A 27,212-nucleotide genomic window follows, 5' to 3' on the forward strand; every position below is an offset into this window, starting at 1 on the left:
CCTCGCGGGAAGAGGGTGTCCGTTCAACACGAGACGGGCATGGGAGTGTTTTTCTTTTTCAGGCACTTGTCTGGGGACGCCGCCGGGTCCTTGTCTAGTGGGGTCCTGGTGTGACCTCTGCAGGCTCGGGAGGCGTGAGCCCCGCGCACTAGAAACCGGTGCTGTTTGGGGCGAGGAATTCGGAGGCTCCCGGGGGGGTCTCCCTTCTCACCCCCCCCCTCGAACTTCCTGTGCGGCTTGGCTCGCGCGGGAAAGATTTATGCGTTGGGTGAGGGGAGAGCCCGCGAGGAGGCGGCGGTGGTGGTGGTGGAGGTAGCGGTTGGTGCAGCATGGTGAGTGCACAGGTTGGCGAGATACATGTGTGGAGGGGTGCGTTTAAAGTTCGGCTGGGACCGGTCCCTCTCCGTTGGGGGAGGGGAGGAAAGAGGGTGTAGTTTCGAGAACTCAAAGGTTTTTGAGGGGGTTGGAAGGGGTGCTGATAGGGAAAGCGGATCGGAAGAAAATCGATTCCTTTGAAATGTGGTGTCGGTGGAAAGTGTTACGGATACCCTGGACTGCCAAAAAAACAAATCAGTGGGTTATAGATCAAATCAAGCCTGAACTGACCCTAGAAGCTAAAATGACTAAACTGAGGCTGTCGTATTTTGGTCACGTCATGAGACGACAAGAGTCACTGGAAAAGACAGTCATGCTAGGAAAAGTTGAGGGCAGCAGGAAAAGAGGAAGACCCAACAAGAGATGGACTGACTCAATAAAGGAAGCCACAGCCTTCAATTTGCAAGACCTGAGCAAGGCTGTCAAAAGATAGGACATTTTGGAGGACTTTCATTCATAGGGTCACCATGAGTCGGAAGCGACTGCACTTAACACACACACACAAGGGGTGCTGCTTAAAACTTGGAACTTGAAGGATTACCAGTACTGCTTTTCTCAGGTGTTGTTTAGCTGGGTCCTTGAAAAGGCTGTAAACTGGGAAAGAATATACAACTCCAAAACACCTTTATTGGATTTAAGTGTCCGTACCGACTGCTTGTGAGAAACTCCTATACAGCAGCAGTATGAATTTAATTGCTGTTTCCTTTTTTTAGCTGGGATACATATGAAAGAGCACTTCCATAGCTTCTGTCCTCAAAGTTATTTGTTTATGATACTTTACAAAGAAAAGCAGTGAAAGATAACTAACCCTTTCATAGTTTGCTAGTCTAAATGTTTGTCGTATAAACAGTCTGTTCTTCTCCCAAAAGACTAGAACTTGAGGGCTTGCAGTGACATTGAGTAATTAAAATGTGGCAGTAAAAAGTTGAATTCACTGCCAGCTAATGTATTGATGTAGAGAGCTTTAAAGGGGGATTAGATTCATGGAGGTTAAGTGTATTAGCGATTACTAGGTATGGTGACTAAAGGGAACCTGCACATTCAGAGGCAGTAAACCTCTGAATACCAGTGCCATGAGACACCATAAGGGGAAGGCCTCAGCCTCTTTTCCCTTTTGTTGGTCCTTGAGTGTAACTGATTGGCCACTAGATTTGAGTTCAGTAGCACCTTTCAGAGCAACAAGATTTGGATGTGTGTGTGAGTTTTCGAGAGTCACAGCCACTGTGCCAGACGGGATGCTGGACTAGATGGACCACTGGTTAATCCAGCACAGCTCTTTATATGTTCTTGTGTTGTTTTAGGCCTCCATCATTCATTATGAAATCTCCCTGTTTCTGCTCTTATCTTGGGTTTGGGGCATATGCAAGTGCCATTTTCAGAGAACAAGGTCAAACTCTTGGACCACTGCAATTTGAAATAGAGTTACACCCTTCTAAACCTATTGACTTGTTAATGTGTTTGTTTTTTTCTTTTATCAGTAGGGTTTTACTTTGTAAATAGAGAAGGCAAATGACCTGCTATTCCATAGATTATACTCAATAGAAAAACTCAACAGGGGTCTCCAACAGTTCTTTTGAACGTTCACAGATTGTCAGTGTAATCCTAATCAGAGTTACATCTTGGACTTCAATGCACTTGGAGGATGTAACTGTGTAGGATTACACTGCATATCTTCTGTTGCTTTTCTTGTTCATATGTTAATGGTTTCTCTGCCTATGTGGTAAGCATGTTAATTGGTATGGGTGGTGCTTAGTTTCCATCTTACCCAACCGCAATGGGTGGAATGTTTATAAATTTAATGCTTTTACTTAGTGTTAGTACTCTTCACTAGAAGTTCAAGGAGAGATTGATAATCTGATAATTTTAGCAGAATAGAATGCATACTACGAGAACCAATGAACTCTGAACGTGAAAGCCTTCGACAATATTTAGAATGCATACTGTTTGCATGCTGAATTGAAAACAGAGCATTTAGTTATTTTAATAATATATCTCTCAAAAGCATAATAACAATAGAGTGTAGTCTAAAAGATGCATTTCTAACATTTAAAACTGGTCAAGCAAATAATAGAAGACAAGAAGACTTGTTGATGTTCAGTTGTTATTAAGGATAGTACATTTTGTTCAGGGTGGGTGTATATAATCTCAAGGCCAGTTGGGTTTATGCAGAGCCATGGGTATGCGTGTATTGGTGATATTCAGCCTCTAATAGTAAACATTCCAGGAGCAAAAATGGTCTATCCATCCAGGGATCTTTGCAAAAAGCATTGTTTTTAATGACCAGCAAGTTCTGTTGTAAACATTCCTAACCGAAGCTACATTCTTGTGTTCTTGTAAACCCAAAGAGGTAACATAGAAATATTCTAAGTACATAACATAAAGGGCCCATTTCATATAGCATGCTTACCTAAGCTTTCTACTTCCCTGTCTAATCACTGCTTACACAAGGGCAATGCTTATGTAAGTTGACCTCTAATGATTTGTTTAGTATAAGTCAATATTAGGTACAAGTTTTAAAATCCAAATGGTTTGTTCTTTTACTGGAAGCTCTTGTAGAGTCTCACGATACTACTGGCACAGATTCCCAAGGAGACCTCTGACTGTGGCCTTTTTTTTTTTTTTTTGTTAGTATAGGAATGCCCAATGTTAGTAATCTTGGAAAGAATAAAGGCTCAACTTGTTGGTAAGCCTTGGTGCTTACCAGTATCTTAGAAAGCATGCATTACGTATGACAACACTATTAGTACAGTTTCAGATTGTTTTCAGTCCAGGTAATATATCTCAAATTTGGAAGGAAGTGAAATGGTTGCCTGTTGGTGTACTGTGACCACATTTTGAGGTGAGGGGTTCTTATGGAACTCAGGAACCCATGTAGTCCTGTTTTCTTCTTTGTGTGTGAGGGGGCCTTCCCCTGAGACGGGAGTTGGACCTACACTCCCTTACCCACTCATTCCCATTAACCCCAAGATGGATCAGGTATGGTGATAACTGTTACCACTCCAGTGATAGGAGATATTAAGGTGGAAGAGCCCAGGGTACCCTAACACAACCATTTTTGTTCCTCTGGCAACGCCACCTTTTATCATGAGGATAGTGTTCCCTACATGGGCAGTCAGAATTCTGAACTTAATTGAACACATTTAATATCGAACAGAACAGTAGAAGATGGAGAAACTGCTGGTATCATACATAAAAGAGAATGCTGCAGTTGTGATTGGAAGCTTGTATGAAAATCAGTGCAGAGGTTTGCTCAGCCAGAGTGGAGATGCAGCAATTGTCCAGATAGGGTTTGAACAGCACAGGCTTGGCAAAAGGAAAGCAGTGGGGTTTAGCAGAGTCAAATGGTTGAAAGAGAACCAGGCAAGGCAAAACAAATTCTCTTACTAGGCTAATCTCAACTTATTTCCCTAATATAGAGTTTGCGTGCTCTGTGATCCTGCTTTCGGATCTGGTTAGCACGGATCACTCAGTTCTCTGCACAAGGCCATGTTCCATTGACGACAGTCCCTGTAACTGAACAAATTCTGGAAATGCACCGCTGAGCTTTGTAATTTGGAGCATTATAGATTTTGGCAAAATGTCTGCTTTATGCCAGGCTTTGGGGTGCCCCTTGGCAATGGCTTCTGGCCTATTCCTGCAAATATTGTCAGTGGGCCAATCCTGGGGCTTTGGTTTTATCTGAGATAATCATAACAGGTAGAGAGGAGTCATCTATTATTTTATTATTTTCTTCATTTACAGTCCTTTCTTACTGAGACTGAAAGTTGATTACAGAATATAAAACAAATATCTGAGAGCTGCAGTTAACAGCACACTAGGATTTAGGATTACAGAAGTGGACTATAATGCAAACTAAAAAGTGAAAAGGAAAACTATTTAAGGCATGACATACCATAATACAGAAAGTGAGCAACTAAGATAACAGGCAGTTATGTTTGTAGGAAGGTGATACAAAAACATTGCAACAGGCCAATAACCTGACCCTTTTAAAGTGATCTTATGCATTGTTTTATTACGCTATATTTCTAATCTCTTTTTAAAAATGCCCTCTTGAACATTTCTGTTCGGCACATTCTGTGGAATGATAGAAGCATGAGTGCCTTCCTCATCTCCTTAGGCAGGCAATTCCACAAAGGGCATCACCACAGAGAATGTACATGAATAACCAGTTACTCGCCTTGCTTATTTGCTGTGTGGCACCTTCAAAAGATTATGTTCACATGAGCAAAGCTGTTGTGGTAGAGCATAGTAGGTCCCACAGGTATGCAGGTCCAAGACCATTAAGGGCTTTGCTGGTGATAATCAGAACTTTGCATTGAACCCAGTAACTGATTGGTAACCAATGAAGTATTTGCAGAATGGGTGTGACGTTCATGTTCTGCCTAGTGCTGGTAGTAACTGAGCTGCGATATTCTGTACCAGCTGGAGTTTCCAAATTGTCTTTAAGGAGTGTATTGCAGAGTGTATTGCAGTAGTCTATCACTGAGTTAACTGGTACATTGATCTATCAATCAAAGAAGCTAGTTGGTGGGTACACAAGAGAGGGCCTTTTCAATGGCAACCCCATGATTCTCGAAGAACCTCCCCAGGAAGGTGCCCCTGGCCCCTCACTTTTGATCTTTAGGAGGCAGTTGATTAAGTTCATTAGCAGTCCTGAATTGAGATTTTAATCTTAGTTTTTAATATTTCAATGTGTTTTATCAATGATATAAACCACCTTGCGCTCCATAAGGAAGAAAGGCAGCTAATAATTGCTTTAAATAGATAAATAAAATCTACATGCCCAGATCGGCTGAGTCAAGGGAGGGGGGGGGTTTCTTCTGGACTTAATGAAACTGGAAGAATGCCTTAGCCGCATTATCACTGGCTCTGATTCAAAGACAAGCAGGAGGTTATAACATCTGGGAAGTTTGGTAAGTGAATAATAGGACACTGAAAGAAATGAAGCCCAATGAAAGATTAGAAAACCATAATGAATTATGGGACCCAGGAATCTACATGGTTCATTACACATCTGGTCATGGTTGGCAACATGTTGGATCACAATTAGCAACATAGCACCTTTGTGAATATAGTAGCTTCCTAACTGGTTGGCATTATTAAGGAAATAAAAAAATGATTAATTCTGCTTGATATTGTCAAGCTTTTGTGATTCTGAGTGCCACAATTAAAGAAATTAAAGAAAGATTGCTTAGATTATCTCTGTAAGAGGATAGAAATGGAGGGGAAAGCTACATGATGCTATGGGAATTGCATGTGCAGTTCTCACCTATGGTCTCAAAGGTTTGCTAATTCTGTAAGACTAGAGAAAGCTGACTTGCATGTGTCATGTAGTTGTCTAGCATCTACAGCTCATAAGGATTCATTAGTGACTGGATGCATGGGTCTGTTCTTCCTTTAGCCTTGACAGTTATTGACTCTAAGATAAAACAATGACTTAGTGGCTTCTCTGAGCCGAAAGAAGGAAAGCAGTGGTAGTTTCAGACAGAGAAGTACAGATAATACAGCTTCCTTTCCTAGTTCTTTCTATTCCTTAGCTCAAAGGCCACAATAGCAGCCATATTAGCACTGCTTTTCTCTACAGCTCTTTTAACCTAATTCAGAAACATACAATCTTTACTTACAGCTTTGCAACCAACTAATAACTTCTATTCTGTTTCTGGATTGCTTGGAAAGGAGTAGAGTTCAAATGTCTAGAAAGGCATTTCCTTAGAATGCACCTGTATGGATGAGTCACATGTTTGAAAGTGATTTATTTCTTAGGAGATTTCTACTGACTGCATAGGCATGTGTGGGGAATAGACTTCCAGCCTTTCTTCCTAAACCACTAGCTCCAGATATATTCAGAAATTGCGGCATGTACTATGAAGCCAGTTCTAAAGTATTTGAATTGGCTTCAAGATGAACTTGCAGTTCTTGTTCTGTGTGTCCTCTGCCAAGTGGTCAATTGAAACTTCTTTGAATATTCCTTGTAGGCTTAGAACAAACTGGGAAGTAATGACATTCTTTAATTTTCTCTAATAGTGCTATTGTCCAGTTTAGGAACAGGCTATTGTGAGTTTCTTTCTAGAGAAAGTTCTTTTAAATATGACTTGTAGCTCAGTGGTTGTTGTTTTTAAGTTGCTTTGCTTAACCTGTGTGATTACAGTTTCTAAACTTGCCTGGGCTGCAGACATTGTATGTGTCCCACCCAGTATTAGAGATATTAATCTCCCTAACATATTTCTTGTATCTACCACAAGAACTGCCAGAGGAGACTGGCTGCCTCATACAATGTGAAGTGGCCCTGAGTAGGAGCACTAGCTGTCCTGTAAACACCATTAAGTGTTGTAATATTGTTCTAACATATACAGATTATTAGTTGACCAAACTGGTGCTGCCCTGCCCTGGATAGCCCAGGCTAACCTGACCTCTTCAGATCTCGGAAGCGAATGTGATACTTACCTAAACACCCTTACAGTAAGTTGTTAAGAGTTGTTGGTATACTTGAAAATGGGGTTTAGTTTTTTTTACAGCCCTCCCCGAATACGGAGTGGTTCAATGTCATTCTGTTTTATGCATATTTGGCAATCTCTTGTGGCATGTGCATTGTCTTGGTGGTGGTCAATTGTGTGTTCTTCAACTTCTGTAAAGTATGTTTGCTTCTGAGACGGAGCAGTTTCCAGACTCGTGTTATAGTTTTGACAGTTGGCTTTTGGCCATTTTATCTTTATTTTATTATTCCAGCCCTTAAATTATTGCTGCTACTTGTTTTGGGCATTGCACACTGTGCCTTACACCTTTTGATGTGCTACCCTTAGGCCATCGATCTATGACTCCATTATCCTCAACCTCTTTGTTGCCATTTGGGAATTCATGTGTTGTTGCTACCTCTTTTAAAGCTTTTCAGAACAGGAAAGGGAGTGTGGGGTAACTGAAGTACATGGCTTACAATGCACAACCCCCCTTGAATTGATAGCTCTACTGAATAAGTCAAAAAGTGTTAATTATCAAAGTCATAGGTAGAAGCAATGGTTTGAATCTCACTAAAATTTTCCTTAGATGGAAGGATTTTTGTTAATGGAGTGCAATTTCCTGGTGTCTTCCCTGCTACTTCAGTGAATAATGCCTCCTGAAATGTTGATCCGGGAGAATGGGAGACCCCAGGAGCCACATGGGGGCAGAGGGAGATGGAGGTCTGTAGCAAGGAGGAAGATCAGTAAACATTCTCATTTTTTAAAAAAGTTTTTAATCCAAAAATTCTTCTAACAGTCATTCAACAGTATTAAAAGCAGACATGGATATCCTGACTCCCTTAATACCTTTGTCATGTGTTACTTTTAGTGTAAGGTGTTCTGTGTTTGGAAATTAGTAGAAAAGAGCAAGAGTCCAGTAGCACCTTAAAGACTTAACAACATTTCTGGCAGAGTTTGAGCTTTCATGAGCCACAGATCACTTCTTCAGATACAGCTAGAATGTGATTCCATCTATCCTTAAGTAGAGAAGAGTGAATTAGACACACAATGGCAATGTAAATGTCAAAAGCAAGTAAATGAGATTAGCTGGCGTGATTGGATTAGATGTGATATGCAGAGGGATAGTAAGCATGGAGAGATTAACATTGGTAATGAGACAGGAATCCCAGATCTCTATTCAATCCAGGAGGAGGCATTGTCTTCATCGTTAGTTGTAATTCAGTCGTCTTTCTAATCTACCTTTGAAATCCCTTTGTAAGAGAACTGCTACTCTTAAATCAGCAACTGAATGTTCTGGAAGGTTAAAATGTTCCCCCACTGGTTTCTGAATGTTGTGGTTTCTGATGTCAGACTTATGTCCATGTAATCTTTGTTGCAGGGACTGGTAGGTGCTACTAGGCTCTTGCTCTTTTCTGCTGCTATTGACAGACTGACATGGCTACACATCGTGATCTATCTCCATGTGTTGGAAATTGTTATGTGATTGGTTGCATAGCTACTAACAGTATGCAACAAACCAGGTCATACTAATTTATAATAATCACTGTAAATGTCCTCTTACATCTGTAGCTCCTAGTGGTTCTTGTTGTTTTTATCCCAGTTAAAATTATCTTGTTGTTCCACATGCCCATCACAGAGAAGCAAAGTAAAAAAGTATGGAGCTGCTTCATTTAACACCAGCAGCCTGACTATACTGGTATTGGTCATGGTAAGCATTTAAAGTATGTGTCCAACACAATGGGCATCTTCTGTGGAATCATGGTCAGTCATTGCTCCCCAGCATATGTTCCCTGAATGTTTAGCAGCATGTATCTCTGTGTTGGGCAAAGAATTTGCCACATCATATGCTGATTGATTTGATACATTATATGAAGCTTCTGCATGAAGTAGCTCTAAGAGGCATGTGATGGAATTTCTTTCAAGTTAAAAGGGATATTTGGAACAAACTTGAGCACAGTTCTGACTTGCTCCAGAGGAATGACTAGTTGGCCCAAGGTTAGTTATCTGTGGAGTCGTTTCCTTGGGGAGACTTTGAACCACAGCTTTTCAGATAAAATTCAGCACTTTTTTCCATTGTGGTACTCTTAATATCAGGTATATTAGATAACTGTGAAACTTACTTTGAGAATTGTGTTACAAGATAAGTGTGTGCACTTGTACTTTTACAGAGCCTTAATTTTTAGACTAATGGTTACGTTCAAACTGTTGGACAAAATAAAGTATAGCATACACATCTTCATTCTTAGCACTCCTGTGAAAAGTAAGTTTCAAAATAGGAACGTTTGCTCCTGTGTGCTAACATACATTGGCTTATTCTTTCACAGGGTGTGATAGGTGTGCAGCTGGTGGTTACCATGGCGATGGCTAGTATTATACAGAAGATCATACCTCACTACTCTCTTGCACGGTGGCTTCTCTGTAGTGGCAGGTAAGATAAGCGAAGCTAATCAAACATCTGACAAAGTGGGCTCTAGCTCCTGAAAGGTTATGCTGTTGTAAATTTGATAGTCTATAAGGTACTATATGATTCCTTGTGGTAGTTGTCCTGTTGTTCAGTGGGTTTCATTTTCAAACAAATTGTAGCAATGCACAGATTTGGAAAGTTTGGTTCTCAGTAGAATGCTTGCGTTCAGTTTTTAGGGTCTTGTCTAGAGATTACCACTGCATTGTAACTTTAGATTATATTGAGACATACATGATATGCTGTTATGTATTCACTTTATGAATTTGACAGGTGGAATGTTATTTTGGAAGAAATGAACACTTGTGTTTGTTATGTTTCTTTTTGTTATAGAAAGAATATTTTCTGTATAACTGTGCCTGTAATTAAAAGGTGTACTTCTTGTAGATGGAAATCAGAATTGAAATTAAAGGAAGAAGGGACAGATTATAGAAAACATACAATTATTAGTGACAACCATACTATTTATGGCAAATCCTTAGTCTTTTTAAGATGACATTCAAAATCAGTTAAATCACCATTGTTCCTGAGTTACTTTTAACAGGCACATTTGTGTGTGCATGCTCTCCATAGAGTTCAGGATTATTATAAATTTCCATTTTGTTCTAGTGAGTATCTTGAGGATATGCAATTCAGAAAGAAGAGTGAAGTCCTAGCAGCATAATCTTCCAGTGTCGGAACTGTTCTGTTGATATCAGTGCACTGAACCTCTAGAGACAGAATTAATATTTTTGAAATTATTCTAATTTTTAAGTTGGTTAAAGATGCTCAATAAATAATCACACCTCGTTATGGCTGTGAAATACGTTCAGATCAGGTACTCAGTTGGTTAGTTTTACTCATGAATGATTTTCCCATTCATCTTTAAGTATTTCTGCCCCAGTAACAGTCAGACTGATGGGTGATTCTGAGATTTCTGAGCCGGGTGGCGAGGTGGGAAATACAAGGGTGGGTTCTGAGAATCTGGTGCTCATCAGATGCTGCTTGTCAAACCAGACAGTTGTTGAAATACTTCACTAGAGATCACTTGTGGAAGCAGGATGTTGGCAGAAGAGATGCTGCTGCAGAGGCCCTTGCTGTTTGTTAAAACGGCAGCATCGTTGTCTGTCCTTTATAGGCTCCTGAGGGATTTCCGAATTGGTCATGGGTATCCTCGGGGAACATTGTGGAAGTGCTGTTGCTAGTTCAGTGGCAGTAGTTGAAATCTCATGCATTACCAGTGACTGGTTGTATTTGTGCTCTGTGCCAAAAGACCCAGTTTCCTTGCCAAAAATAAACTGCAAATCAATATGTCACTTTTCCCCCCCTCGTATAGCACACTGGCCTTGCATGTTTTATTCTGAACTGCTTGGGTTATTGAGAACGTGACCTTTATGCTGACAGCAAGAGCTGTGTGATAAAAGAGAAATGTAGCAAACTGTTCAGTAGGCAAACAGGTCCATTGTCAATACTGTAAATGCATCCAAAAAAGGATAGGTAGAAGTAAAGGCCTTCTCCCATCCCCAAAAAAGAAATCACGGGTATTTTGCAATCCCTACATGTATTTAAAATTATTTTTTAATCTAATTGGGTGGAACACAGGGCCTTTTAAAGCTGGAATGTTAGATACTCCTTATGTGAAATACTTTTCATCAGTGTTACCACTTTTTTGAACATGCATGTGTGAATGTAATTCTGGTATTGAAACATATTTCTTACATGTTGGGCAATGAACTAGATTGGCAATTTCTGTATGAGGAGATGTGTAACAGATGGTACATCTGCTTGAAATCAGACATTTTGCTAAGGAACAGTAAAACAGATACTTTGATATCCAGACTGATGAATAACATGCATTTCTGCTGGTGCCTGTTTGTTCAACATCTTTCTTCCAGTTTGCGATGGTATCAGCATCCCACGGAAGAAGAATTACGCATTCTGGCAGGGAAGTCACAAAAGGGCAAAGGCAAGAAAGACAGGTAAGTGAAACAACATGGGCACTGCTGTTTTCCAGCCCCACTTTCCTTTGTGTAAAATTAGGTTGATCATCTACTCTCCTAAAGGACCTTCCGCCAGAAAGTGCTGTTCCTAATATGGGAAGGTCCGTATATTTGTCCGCATCCCAGCATATTCATGTGTATGTGAATCCCAATGTATGGGAAATAAAAGGCATGAAGGGGCATCTCCCCAAGTGCTTGCCTTGTTCCTTCTGCTGTTCCTGTAATGACAGGAGTGCTACAAACATTGCTGGCCTAATTGCATAGGAGGAAAAGGAAGAACTACACAGTTTGAATGTGCTGTTCTGTGCCCTAAATAACTGGCAGCTGCTGGGGAGTAGCCATGTGTTTTCGGTGACCCACTGAAGCATGGTATGAGGAAGTGCTGAGAGATTAAAGGACTGGTAGCTGGTATATTAACTCCCTTATTATTAGAGAATTCCTACAAGTCATCCACCCATGCTTGAATTTTTGATTCAGTTGAGAAGACAGAAGATTTTAGCAGATGCCAGATACTCTGGGGTCTTCTTCCCTCTGCTTTTGCATTGCTGCAACTCTGTAGAGTTCTAGATCTCCTCTACAGCTAGAAGGCAAAAGAAAGCAAGTGCTGGATTCCTTGGTATGGATTCTTCTCTACCTCAGTGCTCTAGTTCTTGCTGCAGTGAGAAATTACATTAATATCAGTAGCACAACTTAGTTGTCTTAAGAGCAGTTGTATCATGTTAGTATTTTTTTTTTTGCAAGTCTACATCTGTGACTCTTTTAGACTCTTGTTTCTTTAAAATTTAAGTCAGAAGTTCACTTGCACAGTTCACTCGCACAGGGATATATGATTTTTTGCTTAGCCAGCTTTCTGGATACAAAATGTTCACATCAGTTAATACCAATTATGTGACAATACCATAAGTTAGTAGACATGTGTTCTCCCATGACACTCAAGGGGAAGGGGAAATGTGGGGAAAGGCAAAGGGTAAAGGATTTCTCATTTCTTTGACCCTCCTCCTTTCCACTTAAGCATTGCATGGAGGGCTTTGAATTCACTCTCACTTCACTCCTCAGGTGCTTGTTGTATAGATAGATTTGGACTAAGACAGCATGCCCTTTGAGCCCAAATCTACCTTTCTTCTCTCTCCATCCCCATACACTTCAGGTAGGAGAGATGTTCCCTCAGACTCAGCATGCTAGGTCATGTACTGTGACGAAGCATAATTTCATCCTTTACTCTCCCCCCCCCCCCAATTAATTCAAAGGAGAATTTAAGGGCTTGTGCTACCGCAGGTAGGATGGAGTTTGGGACTCCTTATGTTTGGTTGAGCAGCCTATACAATTAATTCCCCTGTCTCTGTTTAGTGCTACGACTTGCGAGCTGCTTTCTGCTACCTGGGATGTTCTTCAATAGCAGAGAGAACCATTGCAGCTTTACTTTTAGTCTCCCCCACCCCACCATATTTCCCTGCAAATGTTAGGGGGTTTCTACTGTTAGATTAATCTCTCTCTTTCACGGCCCTCCTCTCCTTGGTCTTGCATCATGTCTGCAAGCAGAATCCCTGTTTTACTGCTCAGCCTCATCAGATTCTGAATGTGGTTTAAATACAGCTGTTCTTGTAGCTTTAATAGCTGAGTAGTGATAAGGTGATATGAAACTGTTATTGTTATGTGTACCTTTGCAGGAAATATAATGGTCATATCGAAAACAAACCACTAACCATTCCTAAGGACATTGATCTTCATCTGGAAACCAAATCTGTTACTGAAATAGACACTTTAGGTAAGAGGCTGTGACCACATTAAGTGGGAGGTGGAGAGGAGAGACTGGGAAGATGTGAAGGGTGAGAAGTTAAAGGGGTGTATGCTATGCTTGTTCTCTCAGGTTGAACTGGATCTTTGGGGCTCAGATGTAGTACGGTGGTGGGAAGACTGTTTTGCTGAAAAACTGAATTGCCTGTAGAGTTCAGAACTTTTCTCCAAAATTCATGAGCTTTGGGGGTAATGTGATTTGAGGGGGAGGGTTAGGAGCTATCTCATTCAGAGTTACTGTGGGATCTGTGTCAGGAAGTAGTCCTGTCTTTTGTTGATTGGCGCAGGCAGGCTACTTGATTGCTCTATCTGTCTGTGAAATCTTCTTGGATGCTTAAGAATGCTGTCAAAGGCTTTCATTGGTTCTTGTAGGTTATCCGGGCTGTGTGACCGTGGTCTTGGTATTTTCTTTCCTGACGTTTCGCCAGCAGCTGTGGCAGGCATCTTCAGAGGAGTAACACTGAAGGACAATGTCTCTGTGGTGACAGCAGATGCAGGACACTACCTGAATTACACTGATTCTAGCAGAGAGAATGCCGCATCCAAATCAAGCAAATGTGTGCACCTGCATACCTTGTCCTATAGCAAATCAGATCATGCTTAAGAATGCATTTCGATGAACCCCAAAGCACCTTGCCCATTCTTTATTGTTTGGGATCTCATTGTGTCATGAGCTGAGGGGTCTCGCAGCTTTCTTGTCTCCTGAATGTGAGTCAGTGAGGTGGAAAGAGAAATCCATTTGATTTCCTTGAAGGGTTCTAATACCATCTGGATAGTTTCAGAAGGTAAGCCATTTAGTCCACAGTAGAACAGCTAGATTAGAGTCCAGTAGCACCTTTAGAGATGATCAAGATTTTTATGGTTAAAGCTTTTGAGTGTGAAAGCTCCCTTCGTCAGATACCAGTATCATCTGGGACACTGGAGCTGAGTTCTGGAGTAACATACTTTATGGTGATTTTGAGATTAAATTGTTTATAGTAATTGCAGTTGTATTTTAGTAGCAGGGCTTTAGCTTAGTAGTAGTGCATGTAATTTGGCGTGCCTCGGGGTCCTAGGTTCAAGCCCTGACTATTTCAGTTTAAGGGTGTAGGAAAGATTGTCTGAAACCTTAGAGAGCCACTGCCTCTCAGTGTGACAGCAATGATCTGATTTGCTATAGGACAAGGTATGCATGTGCACACATTTGCTTGATTTGGATGTGGCATTCTCTCTGCTAGAATCAGTGTAATTCAGGTAGTGTCCTGCATCTGCTGTCACCACAGATTCTAGTTATTTTATAGTGTTTCATTTATAAATTGCCTTTCTGGTAGTTTGAACTCAAGTGGCTGTAAGCTTCCAAAATATTGACAACTGCAGCTGCTGTGTGTGTTTATTTGTATTTATGTATATACATCCTGAGTTTACTCACCTAAAAACTGCCTTTGTCAATGCTAAAAAATGGCTTTATATGCATCGTTGTCACTGGATGACCCTTTTACCTTTCAGCATTGCATTACTTTCCTGAATACCAGTGGTTGGTGGACTTCACAGTTGCAGCTACAGTAGTGTATTTAGTAACTGAGGCCTACTACAGCTGGATGAAGCCCTTGCAAGAAATGAATATTAGCATCGTCTGGTGTCTGCTTGTTCTGGCTTTTGCAATGTATCCTTTTATGATTAACTATTCTGTTAAACACTATAAAATTGTTTAATGGTTCATGAACTTCACAGGAATTAATATGTTTTTGAATTGAGAATAGGAAGTATTATTGGAGAGTTCCTCTAAAGCATGAGTTCATTCATTAAAATGTAATGTATTATTCCAAGCAGGAGTCCTTTTCTAGAAGCATAGGTAACATCCACAGTACTGCAGAGTAACACTGAGCTGGCTATGCTTGCTGGACTCAAGAATAGTACCAAAGAGGTCACACCAGAGTGTAGATGCTATCTGTCTGATCACTTCTACTGCTTGTGTGCTGTTGGCTTTCAAGAAGTGAGTTGTGGAGTACGATGTCCCAACGTGAGGCTTGGTCTAAACTATTGGCTTGTAACGTATAAGTTCCTTGAGCAGAGCTTTTCCCTTTCATTGCAGGCCATTGAGCCCTCTGGAATTCTTTGTGGTGGGGGGAACAGGCGATTTCCATAGACCACATGAGGGCAAAGTGGATGTCTGATGAGGGATGGGCAAAAATCCTCCCCCCTGCCCAACAAAATGTTCCATCATCTGAAACAGACAGCAGGGTAAAAGCCACTTCCCCTCCCCAGTTATCTTACAGATCAATTTGTCTTTTAAAATATCTTCTTATATTTTACTGCATTCACTATACTTTAAATCAGTACCCTTTATCAGGCTGAATTCCTTAGTCTCCTCTTTTCGTTATAGCAGTGATTTGTAATGAAGAAATACCCTCATTTTTGAATCCCACCCCCAGCTAGCATTGATAGTCATTGCTACTCAGGGACTGACAAATAATCCTTATGATAACAGGCAGGCACTTGATGACTAACATAAATTGAATAAAACATATTTATAGTCTTGGAAATCAAGATCACCCCAGAATTTTTGCAAGGTGCTGATGCTTGTTTTGAACCAGCTTATCTGTCATGGGCATGGTTCTGAAACTGTTGCCCTGTACCTTACTTATTAGTTATTCACATAGGGAGTGTTATGAGATGCCAAATCATAACACACTAGAACCGAGCTTTCAGGTAGCATTTTAAACGTTTTCATTAGAATCTAAATATAAAATGTATACTAAATAATTGGGCTGTAGTAAAATTAGGGTTTCTGTCTAGAGCTGCAAGTATAGCCCAGCATGCAACAAAAGTTGGTTATGAATGGCATATACTGAAATGAGCACTTGTGTGCAGACAGCCATTGTAGTGGAGTACCACCAGCAGCAATTCTCTATATATAGCTCTTTTTCTGTCCTTTGTAAAAAAAAAATCTCAGCATGTGCTGGCCTTTGCTTCTGTGCAGTCTTTGCTGTCAGAGGAGACCCTGTAAAATCTTACTGCAGAATATTGGCTAGCGGATGGGGAAGGGAGTTGAATTGCTGATTGCTATCTCTATAAGTTGTATTGATGATCCTAAAGTATGCTTTGTTGAGTATGTACGGGCTTAAAGCATGGACTTTGCCACCTTTGAAGTAGTGGAACAAGGTAGGCTGGCAATGAAGTACATATATATCTCTCCAATATCTCTCCAATGTTTTTACTCATGGGTGTCCTCTTTTTGCAAGTCTTAAATGTTCTTCTCTGCTCAGAATCAGAAACAAAGATGGAAAGAGAAAATGATGAATGGCCATCCAGGATGCCATTGTGTTACTGTTAGAGGGGAGGACTGAGCTCAAAGGATGGTGATAGCACCGAGGCATTTGCTGCTCCCCCGCCTTCCCAGCCCCACATATTGACAGATCATCACTTCTGGTCCTGCCCCTGCTGTAAACAGTTAACATTCAAAGAAAAAAACAATGACTAGGATCCACCAGAACTGTTTCCCAAGGGAAAGGATTTCCATCCACAGAGAAAGTCTTCCTTGCCCTCTGCAGCCTAATATATCCCTTCTACTAGGTCCTAGCCAATCCCTGCTTCTATAACTATTGCCAATGGTAAAAATGTTTGGTGACATGTTAACAAGCAGGAAGAGGCTGAGATGATCCACACTTCAGCCCAAGGAATCTAATAGTGTCTCAGTGACATCCCAGATGAAAGGCTTTTTGCAGTTTGGTCCGTAAAGGGTTTGGTGTACTGGGGAAATAGCTGCATGTGAATTTAGACTTGCTGGATTGACAGTGCAGTGATCGCAGTGCAATTCTTAGATGTACTTGTTGGAATTATGAGATTGTATTAACACCCTCTGATAGTATGGTATCTGTAATAACCAATTGTTTTGATTTACCAAAAATGAAGCTAAAGGTCCCCATTAATTTGTCTTGGAAAATTTATGCTGGTGTCCTAAAACAGGGAAAATAATCTGTGTTGTCATGGCCTCAAATGACCTTTATGTACTCAGTCTCTGCAAATGAAGCTGTTAAATTCTTTAGGTTCTGATAAGAAATATTGTGATCTTTAATTAGCTAATGGAATATCAAATGTGTCTAATTCCTTAAACAAGTGAATTTAATTAATGTGGCGCTGTAGAAATGTTCGGTTTATCTGGTTCTTACTGAATTGCTTGTATTGCATATAAAAGGTTTAATGGTCTTTCTTATAATTGAAAAAGAAGAACGATCTGTGGTGATCTTCGATCCATGTCGCTGCCAATCTCAAGCAAGTACTTGGCAATTGGTGGGGGTGTGTGTGTCTTTTTTCAAAATTAAACTGACTTCCAGTTAATGACTGAAATCCAAACAGTTACTCTTAGCTTGTGGCATTTTTGATACTGAGTGTTACAAGCTGCTGTTTAAAAGTTGCAGCTGCTTTAAGAGTGAGCAGCTTGCCATTTGTCACTACAGGAGGGCGAAAGAAGTGGCTACTATTTATGGAACCTGAGCCCAAGGGCTTCAGTGCTTAAACCAGTTTTCGAGCTCTTTGGATCCAGGCCGATGCCTTTAGATTCCTTAGTACTTAAATATACAAATGTTTTAAACAGATTGGTTCACTTGTGATTTCCTGAGCAATACACTCTGAACATGATTTCTTCCTATGGTGCCAAACTGTCTTGAGGTTGATTCTTAAGACTCTAGAAAAGGTGCTTTCCTTGACTCTTCTCATGTAGCAAAATATTGTTCTCATTGACCACACACTACTTCAGAGTAGAAGATGCAGGAGAAAGATCACTCTGTGTAACCTTCGGCTTCTTTTTCTTTGTTAAAGCAATGGCTATTCTAATAGTAACGGAAAACTATTTAGAATTTGGACTTGAATCAGGTAACACTTTAAAAGACTTTGCTTGGGCAGCATCTCGACTAACATAACGGGGAAGGGCTGTGGCTTATTGGTAGAGCATCTGCTTGGCATGCAGAGGTCCCAGGTTCAATCTCCAGCATCTCCAGTTAAAGGGACTAGGCAAGTAGGTGATGTGAAAGACCTTTTGCCTGAAACCCTGGAGAGCCGCTGCCGGTCTGAGTAGACAATACTGACTTTGATGGACCAAGGGTCTGATTCAGTATAAGGCAGCTTCGTATGTTCGTATGTATGTGCATAACAGTATATATATGAGAAGTACCTTCATTTTTGATGCTTCTGCTGTTTATTACTGTTATTGATGCCTACTTATAGCTTTTAACTTGTTTTAGTTTTTGAGCACTTTTTCAGTCGCTGTAGTTGACTGAAGCACCTGTCCTTTGGATTGGTTATTCTCCGGTTATGTTCCAGCACTGTTAAAATCAATGAGGATTTGTTCACTGCACTCCCAGTGGATATGTATGACATCCATTAAGTACTAACATAGCTTCTTCATGCTTGCAGACTATAAAAAAGGAATATTGTTAGACTTGAGCTTGTCAATAATTGTATTGTGGCATATTCATTACCAAATGGAAAAAGTCAGGCTCTTGAAAAATGACTTCAAAAATGGTCTGATAGCTTGCATTTTGAAAGTCTGTGTTTACCTTGTGCTAAATTTTCCACCTGCAGGCTTCTCAAATTTTTCAGAAAGTGCTGTGCAGTTTTTTGAAAAACAGGGATTAGAATCACGGTGAGTATAACTGACGAATTGCTAGACAAAAATGTGTGAGATATTTTAACATGAGTATTCCCTACTATGTGTTTTTAGTTGTTTTAAGAATTTTGGGTTCCCAATCTGAAGGCACAATGTTCCAAGGTCTACAAGCACAGCAGAGTTATTTTATTTTTATTAATTTAAAGTATTTATACCTTCCCTTTTGATGTGAAACTGCCTTGAAGATTTCAATATTTCCACTACAGTAGTTCTTGCTACAAAACCAAACAGCTTCTAAAATTGTTGGAAGTGGCTTTTGGAAGTGGCAGGGGGTGGGGAATGGGGAGTTGCTCTTCATGCCCACTGTAGAGACCTCAGTCTGCGGGCAGGATGGGCATTGTGCTGGGACCGTAGATTGCTGTGTAGGTACTTCTTAATATACTGCTGTCTGTTTTGATTTGATGGTAATTGTTAAGAAGTTTTACTAGCTAAACACCTGTAAATGTATTTTCCTAGTTTGGATCTACATTACACATTTCTTTGTAGAAGGGGTAAAATGACCAGGTGTAAAAGAAGACTTCCTTTACCTATAATAGCTATGCAGAACAGAGAATTTCAGCATGAGCAACGTGCTTTGCAGGGCTATTCAACTATTATAAGATACAGAAAGCCAGTCTTCCTCCTGAATCTTATTGCCCTAGTAGATGGGTCAATGCAACTTGCAGGTTATGGCGATATTTCTTCCCTGGTCCATAAACACAGCTGCTAGATAGTCAGTGGTGACCACAAGTTTAATGAGCAACTTAAAGGTGTGTGTCAGTCATGATTGCTCTGATTTCCATTCTGTGCTGCTATATACCAATGACACAGATGTAGCAAAGGGGTCTACAGTATCTCCCCACACACGCATTCTTGCACATGTGCACTGTAATTGCCTTGTGAATCCCTTTGCTGGACTGGGGGACTGCTCAGCTTTGCCTCTGTTGGACAGGAAGCAAAAAAGCCATTCCACTGAAATCGGTGGTTGGCAATCAGTTCCACCAAAATTTATGGACCTTGCTTGCTTGCTTTGTTTGTTTATTTTCTTCAGAACATTTTAATTCTGCCTTTCCATCCAATCAGGGCCCCCTAGGTGGCAAACACAAAAACATTAAAACATTTATTAAAATACAGTTAAATATATAAAATTCAATTAAAAATAAGCAACCCTAGAAGGAGGGCCATGCCAGACGAAATGAAGTAATAATCTTTATTTTACATTAACTGCCATTTCTGTTTTTGTGATTTAGTGAAGTAAATTTCTGTGCCACATCTGTTGTGTTTGGTTAACTTAACCCATCTTCTTTTATGATGCGTTTGTATGAGTTGGCTAGTTTAATATTTCTGATTTTCAAGTATAATTCAGTAATAGGCTTATTCCTCAAGAGCCGAAGGGAAATGTGGCTCCAGTAGTTTTTTTCTCTACTATTACTGTGCTAGTGGAAAGAACAAAACATGTACCATGTCCTTAACAGTTTTGGAAAACTAATTTTTATGTGTATGTTTCTTTTTAGGGGGCCTGTTTCTAAACTAACATTCAAGCTGTTCCTGGCTGTTCTTTGTTCTCTTATTGGTGCTTTTTTGACATTCCCTGGATTGCGACTGGCTCAGATGCATCTGGATGCTTTGAGTTTAGCAACAGAAAAAATCACTCAGTAAGCTGCTCCATATAGATTAACGTAATCACATTCTGATTTTCCAGCAGTAGCCTTTGTTATGTAGAACTTCTTCCTTTCTCAGACAAAGTGCTGATCATTGGTTCAGTGCATTTTATTTAAAATATAATGCATTACAAGTACAGTAATCTATGATTTAAAATCACTGTTAAAAACATTTAGAAGGAAATTTTGGTCAAGATGAGAGGGTAGAGAAACTGAAGAGCACGAGGCAGATAAAATGGACCCATAAAGGGATGAGGGACAAACAGAAGTGAACATCTGCATTGAGTATGACATTTGAGACACCTGCCAAAGTAAGCTCCTAATGGCCAACTGTCATTGGTGAAACCTCAAATAGCAGGTGTCATATGAGTACAGATAGCTGCCATGTTCCATAAATAAGTTGCAAGATTGCAGGAAAGTCTAGGTCATGGCTTCCTAAACTAGTAAGTTACCTTGCTACTAGCTACATTCTGAACAAGCTGCCAGAGGTGAAGAAGCTCTTCTGAAAATCAAAATGAGGCTGTACATACTTCAGTCCCCTGTGGTCAGCTGGGCAAGCAGCATGGTGGTATGCTGGGATGGATTCAAATGTAGGTCATGCATGTTATGAGAATAATCTTTAAACTCAGTTTTGAGCGTGCTTATATAAAGGGCATGATCAAGGATGACCTCCAAAGTTGTTCCTTGGTCCATTACCTCCACTCCGGTTGTCTTTAGTGTTCTCTTCCAGCCATTCCTTTTTACCATCATTGCCCAACTATTTCAGGGTTTTGTTTGGGGGGTTCTTTTTGCCCTTCATGGCCTACACAACAAATCTGTGGTGAAATATTTGGAGTTATGTTGTGGTGTTTTAATTTAATGAAGCCTTGATTGGTGAATCAGACTGTTGACCTTTCATCACTTTGTGTGTTGTTTTGGAGGACTAAATTTTTGATGAACAGTTGCCTTCTGCTGCGTCCTGCATATCTATTCTGATAATGATGAAGCTTTTCCACCAGTGTAAGAGCCTCTTGTGTCAGCAGAAGGCTTTTTTTCCCACCAGAGGAAAACACTGCTGGAATGGGTACGTGGGATCCAATAACTTGGCTTGTAGTCCATTACAGTTCCAAAATCTGCACACTGTACTTTTTAGTGCCTTGCATCTCATAGGATTGTAGCTCTCAGCTCACAAAACACCCATCACCTTGGATTACAAAGTCTTCTTGCAAGCAAGACTTTCCTCATTAGATTATCTAGATTAACTGTTCAGGAACCCTGAATTTTAACACACACTTGCTGCAGAATCTTTGCGTTGCTACAAAATATATATTATGGAGGATTTCCTAGGTCATGAACCATCTCAAGGAGGGATGTTATAGAGGCTTACTGAGCTTTGGAAGATTAAGCGGGCGGTAGCGCTTTTAAGATGAGTTTTAAGTTCTCACTCAAGAATCCCTCTTTTCTCCAAGCTTCCTAGGAACCCCCAAGACAAGGCTTCCTTGAAGACACTTTAAAAACTGCTGCAATGGCAGTTAACTTTTTAGAATGCATTTTCTTAATGTATTAGAATAGTTACAAAGTGGTTTGTGCCTGTCTACTTTATTTTCAATGTATAGCTGTCCAGAAACTTGGCTAACATGTTTTCCTGTGAGAGTAACATTTTTTTTCTTTTGTTCTTAACTTTCAGACTTCTGCTGCATATAAACTTCCTGTCACCCCTGCTTATGGTCTTATTGTGGGTTAAACCCATTACGAAGGACTATATAATGAATCCACCATTGGGAAAAGAAACTGTGCCTTTGTAAGATGCTTTTGAAAAATCTGTTGTGTGACTTACTTGATAGCTGTGCCAATGGGGAAATAAGGCAACCATACGCAAGTTCATGCTCACTGTTTTGGACAATCTAAGCCTTGCTCACATTTTAGGACCAGGGAGTGCCACATGCATGATGGAAGCTGGTCATTAATCTCATTTTCACAGTAGGACTTCTGTCAGTGGTAACTTATAGAAGAGGTTGGGGTTCTTAGCTATTGTATAATATTTTGTGGACGCTGTTTGACGCATCCTAGAAGGTAGAAAGGCACAGACGTAATCTGTCAGTTTGCAACTTGGTTTTATAGGTCTTGAGAAGCTACAGAGGTCTAAACATACAGCATCATGTGTATATGTGTGTTTTATTTTGAAGAGGACAGAAGCTGCAGGAAGATCTAGCTAGTCCTGGAAAACTATATTGTAAAGTTCCTCAGATATTTTTTTTGTAAATGGCTGGAAGACCTAAGGCTTTCAGGAATTAGGGGGTTGCCCCTAATTGGTTTCCTCAGACTGTAATTGTATGTGGATGCATGCAAAGGACATACAAATTAGGTTCCTGCATAACTGATGCCATTGAGGACTAATTAAATAGTATCTACCATAGTTCTCTGGTATTAGAAGATGGCAATCATCCATTTACTGTGATTGTGTTGTGTGGGCACCTGTCACAGAAGCTGGTCTCCTACCCCCCTGCCCAGGCTTCTTCCTTCCTTGCCTTGCCCTCAGATTGTGTGGAAGGCAGGTATCTTCACATTCCCTATTCTCAATGGGTTTGCCCTTGTCACATGGGAACAGCTGAGACAGTTGGTCACGTATTATTACATTATCCCTACTATAATGATATATTTCCCCAGCATATTATACCGATTTTAATAAAGATCAGAGCAAATGGTTGAGTCTTCAAATAACTGACCCCCTCTATTGTGAAATGTGTGCAAGAATTTTAAAATGTTAGGTTACAATGGCACATACAAAGTTTTTTGGGGGGCAGGGTCTTGGTATTGTATGTGGTGTAGTGGTTAAAAGCAGTGGTTTGGAGCAGTGGACTCTAATCTGGAGAACCAGGTTTGATTCCCCACTCCTCCACATGAGCGGCGGAGGCTAATCTGGTGAACTGGATTTGTTTCCCCACTTCTACACACATGAAGCCAGCTAGGTGACCTTGGACTAGTCATAGCTCTCCTAGAGCTGTCTCAGCCCCACCTACCTCACAGGGTGTCTGTTGTAGGGAGGAGAAGGGAAGGTGATTGTAAGCCAGTTTGAGTCTCCCTTAAGTGGTAGAAAAATTCGGCGTATAAAAACCAACTCTTCTTAATACAAAAAATATCAAAATAAATTGAACTAATCAGAGAGTGGGCCACTTGGGGGAAAGAGTTGAATCATAGGATCTGAACTTGCTTGGCAAGCCAGTATAAACTGTACAATCTCTGATCAGCTCTTCATAACAGTGGAAGGAGTACTTAATGGGATGGCATGGGATAACGTTAGCATGAGTACAGAATAGTTTGAAAGATCTCTTGCAATGGCTTGACATTTAATGGAGTAGGAATTAAACAGTAGTACAAGACTTGAAGCAGTTAAGCAACCATATGCCCTGTCTAGTATATTACATCATTTAAACACAGTATTAACACCTTCCTGTTCCATCCCATTGCTTGCTAGCATGTGTGTGTGTAAAGTGCCGTCAAGTCGCAGCCGACTTATGGCGACCCCTTTTGGGGTTTTCATGGCATGAGATTCACAGAGGTGGTTTGCCAGTGCCTTCCTCTGCACAGCAACCCTGGTATTCCTTGGTGGTCTCCCATCCAAATACTAACCAGGGCCGACCCTGCTTAGCTTCTGAGATCTGACGAGATCAGGCTAGCCTGGGCCATCCAGGTCAGGGCCTTGCTAGCATACACTGAGTGTATCGTTCTAATTTTCCTGAAGCTGGCCAAGAAAATAACTGAAGTGCTAACTCTCCATTTATTTACTTGGTCTTTTATTGCACCCAATATCCTGGAGGCCCAGGATGGTAGGTTGTTCACTAATTTAGGGAAGAGGTTTGCAGCATCAGCATATTTCAACAAATGTTTAAACTTAACGCATAGATTATATTGTTTATAGACACTCATATTACTGATGTGCCTAAAGGGTATAATCCATTTCGGTAGTCCAAGAAAATTTGTATAAAAACTAAGTGCTTGATTAGTACAGTGTGAATGACGTAAAAAATGATTGTATTCCTGTTTTAATTTGCAGAATGTCAGAAGCAACATTTGATACTCTAAGGCTCTGGATCATAATTCTTTTGTGTGCATTGCGGTTAGCCATGATGCGCAGTCATCTCCAAGCCTATCTTAATTTAGCACAGAAATGTGTGGATCAAATGAAAAAGGAAGTTGGCAGAATAAGCACAGTTGAACTGCAGAAAATGGTAAATATTTCAAAACAACAATGAATGTGATATCAAGAGATGACGTAGGCACCTAGAGTTCCTTTTGCAGCAGTGCTTACGGCTGTTGCTCTAAAGTAGTGAACATTTTGATCTGTTTATAACCCCCTTCTGAAAGATTGTACAGTGGGTAGGGACGCATCTTGCAGTTTCTGCGAAAAAAGCAACACCCTGTTTCAGCTCAGCCCTCATTTCTCTATTTGGATTTGTTCCTAAAACAACAAAGCTGGTGGTGACAAATGTGGTTTCGGGGATGGCCACGCAGTGTGCTCACGTGTGAGTTAGTGGTGGAACAATCTACAGTCGTCGCCTCTGGTGAGAGCAGATGCATTAGCTACTGCTGCCACACTTATCACAGCAGTTACCTGGCACTGCTTAAAGGCAGAGTAGGCAATGGCGTGGCGAGTGGGAAGCACTGCTTTAGCTGGCTTGGCTGAAAGGCCAGAAGACAGAAAGAAAAAGCTGCTAGCAGTGGCTCTGTGGTTCTCCTGCCAGAAAACTTAATTTAGCATTATGGCAGCAGGAGGGTAGGTAAATGTCATTTGCCATTCACCTGCTTTCCAGGAAGTAATTGCTACTTGATTCAGGGAAGTATATGTGCAAGTGTATGCCTGATGCTAGCTATGTATTTACCTTCAGGAATTAGGAGAACTTGAGAGTGAAACAGTCTCAATGGCTTTTACAATGGAAACTCTCGCTCTCGTGGCTGATATTTCTATAGCATTGGGTATTCTAAGCTGCCTTGTTTTATTGTCGACTGTGCTTCATTGCTGGCTATGATAACTTCTGTGATGTCAGCCACACTGTACTGTTTTGTACACCGGTTCACCCAAGATTTTTGTTGCTTTCAGGTGGCCAGAGTGTTCTATTACCTTTGTGTCATCGCACTTCAGTATGTGGCCCCTTTGGTTATGCTGCTGCACATGACACTGCTGTTAAAAACTTTAGGTAAGAAGTTGCCGTCGTATGTAGGAAACTGTTCACTAATGTAAATGACTGCTCTAAACATTGTGAATTTCTGTCCAGTGTTCTGGAAAGAGATGGCAAACTTTGGAGTCATTACTAGTCCCTGTCTATTGTCTCTCTGCCTGTTTCCTTCTCTGTTCCAGATCCTAGAATAGCTGCCTGTCAAGATGAGCTTACATAACACGGCCAGTAATTCAGCTAATTCTTGCTCACACCTGCATATAAGCAGCTGAACAATTGAGTGTTTCAATGGGCTTACATAAAACGGGAAGTCTGATAATTGTGGGAAGATTGCACATGTATCTACTTTTTGTGCGTGAGGTCCAAAATCTGCTTGTTAGGTGTTACTTTTTTCTTTCTCTCTTTTTTTTTTTAACAAGTAACCGGAGAGAAGTGTGGTGTGTAGATTCCACAAATACTGTTGTCCCTAGGGATATCCTAACCATCCCTTACCTCTAGAACACCCCCCTGAAAAAACCCATAGTTTATTCAGTGCTCTTCAGTTATCTTGCAGATACTGAATTTTTTTTGTTGGCCACGAGACAAGATGAAAAATGGGTTTTGGATGTTGAGTATCGCTTGTCAAACATAGGCAGAGGAAATGACACTGAAGAAGTATCCTTTTATCTTTTACTTCTGTGTCTCACCCTAACCCTGAAACATGTATACACATTCATTCTTTCTGAACCAGTTCATTCTGCCTTTCGTCTCTTTTCTCTAAGCTGAGCTTTATGACTAGCAGAAGAATGCAAAATGATTCGTGTCCCTAGAACTTGCATATCCTGCCATAAGGGAAATGTGCAACTTCTTCTTTTTATTCTTTTAGTATAAGTTGTTCAGGGTTTCTGTGACTGTAATTTGAGAAGCTAGAATCTATATTCCGCTGTTCACATCATGAATGCTGAGCTTGCAAGTAGAAATGATCAAGGAAAGAGACTAAATATCAATATTTCGTTTGTTTCTGTAGGAAACTATTCCTGGGGCATTTATCCAGATTCTGCTTCAAATTCTCTCGTGGAGAACAGCCCACTGAGCAATTCAGTAAACTCTGAACCTCCATCTGATGATGGCAAGATGCAGCTAACTGTACTAGAGCTAACCATGGCACTGGGTAGCCTGAAGAACATTTTCACTCCACTCCTGTTTCGAGGACTCCTGTCTTTTCTCACCTGGTGGATCGCTGCTTGTCTCTTTTCCACAAGCCTTTTTGGGCTGTTCTATCATCAGTACCTGACAACGGCATGACCCAACGAAGATTTAAAGACAAAAACATTTAGAAGCCTGTGTGCCCCAAAAGAGGCAGAAGAAAATGTGAGGAAATATAACAAAAGAGAAAAACATATCATTTCCCCCCCTTTTTTAAATGCTTCCTTGGCGTTCTCAGGCAAATGTTGTTGGCCAATGTTGGAAATCACAAGGGAGTTTTATAACCGGTTACCTTAATTGGTAGGTAACTGCTGAATTATTAATGTTGGTTGGTGTTGGTGAGTTGCTTTGAAATATGTCCCAGGACTTTTGTTTTCATTAGCGCCGTGTTGCCCTGAAAACACTTGTGTATTCAGTCACTGATTGGCTGACCTTAGTGGCATTCCGGTACTAGGGTGGTGATAATGGCAACAGCTTAGAAAATGAACTTGCAACTGAGCCATACAAAAGGAGCGGGCGGGGAGAA

At 40.7% G+C, this 27,212-nt stretch overlaps 1 protein-coding gene across 1 annotated transcript; it reads left to right on the top strand.

The window, feature by feature from the left end:
- The first annotated feature begins 235 nt into the window (after nucleotides 1–235).
- TMEM161B (transmembrane protein 161B) lies at nucleotides 236–26,878 on the top strand. The gene is made up of 12 exons (XM_056848595.1): nucleotides 236–332; nucleotides 9,155–9,258; nucleotides 11,166–11,249; nucleotides 12,938–13,035; nucleotides 14,550–14,706; nucleotides 17,764–17,915; nucleotides 18,624–18,684; nucleotides 20,202–20,342; nucleotides 22,015–22,128; nucleotides 24,382–24,556; nucleotides 25,426–25,522; nucleotides 26,508–26,878. Exons 1-12 carry the CDS (start codon nucleotides 330–332, stop codon nucleotides 26,783–26,785), a joined length of 1,464 nt encoding a protein of 487 aa, XP_056704573.1. The 5' UTR covers nucleotides 236–329; the 3' UTR covers nucleotides 26,786–26,878.
- Nucleotides 26,879–27,212: the final 334 nt, after the last annotated feature.

This window comes from Euleptes europaea, chromosome 4 (assembly GCF_029931775.1).
Source record: "Euleptes europaea isolate rEulEur1 chromosome 4, rEulEur1.hap1, whole genome shotgun sequence".
NCBI lineage: Eukaryota > Metazoa > Chordata > Lepidosauria > Squamata > Sphaerodactylidae > Euleptes > Euleptes europaea.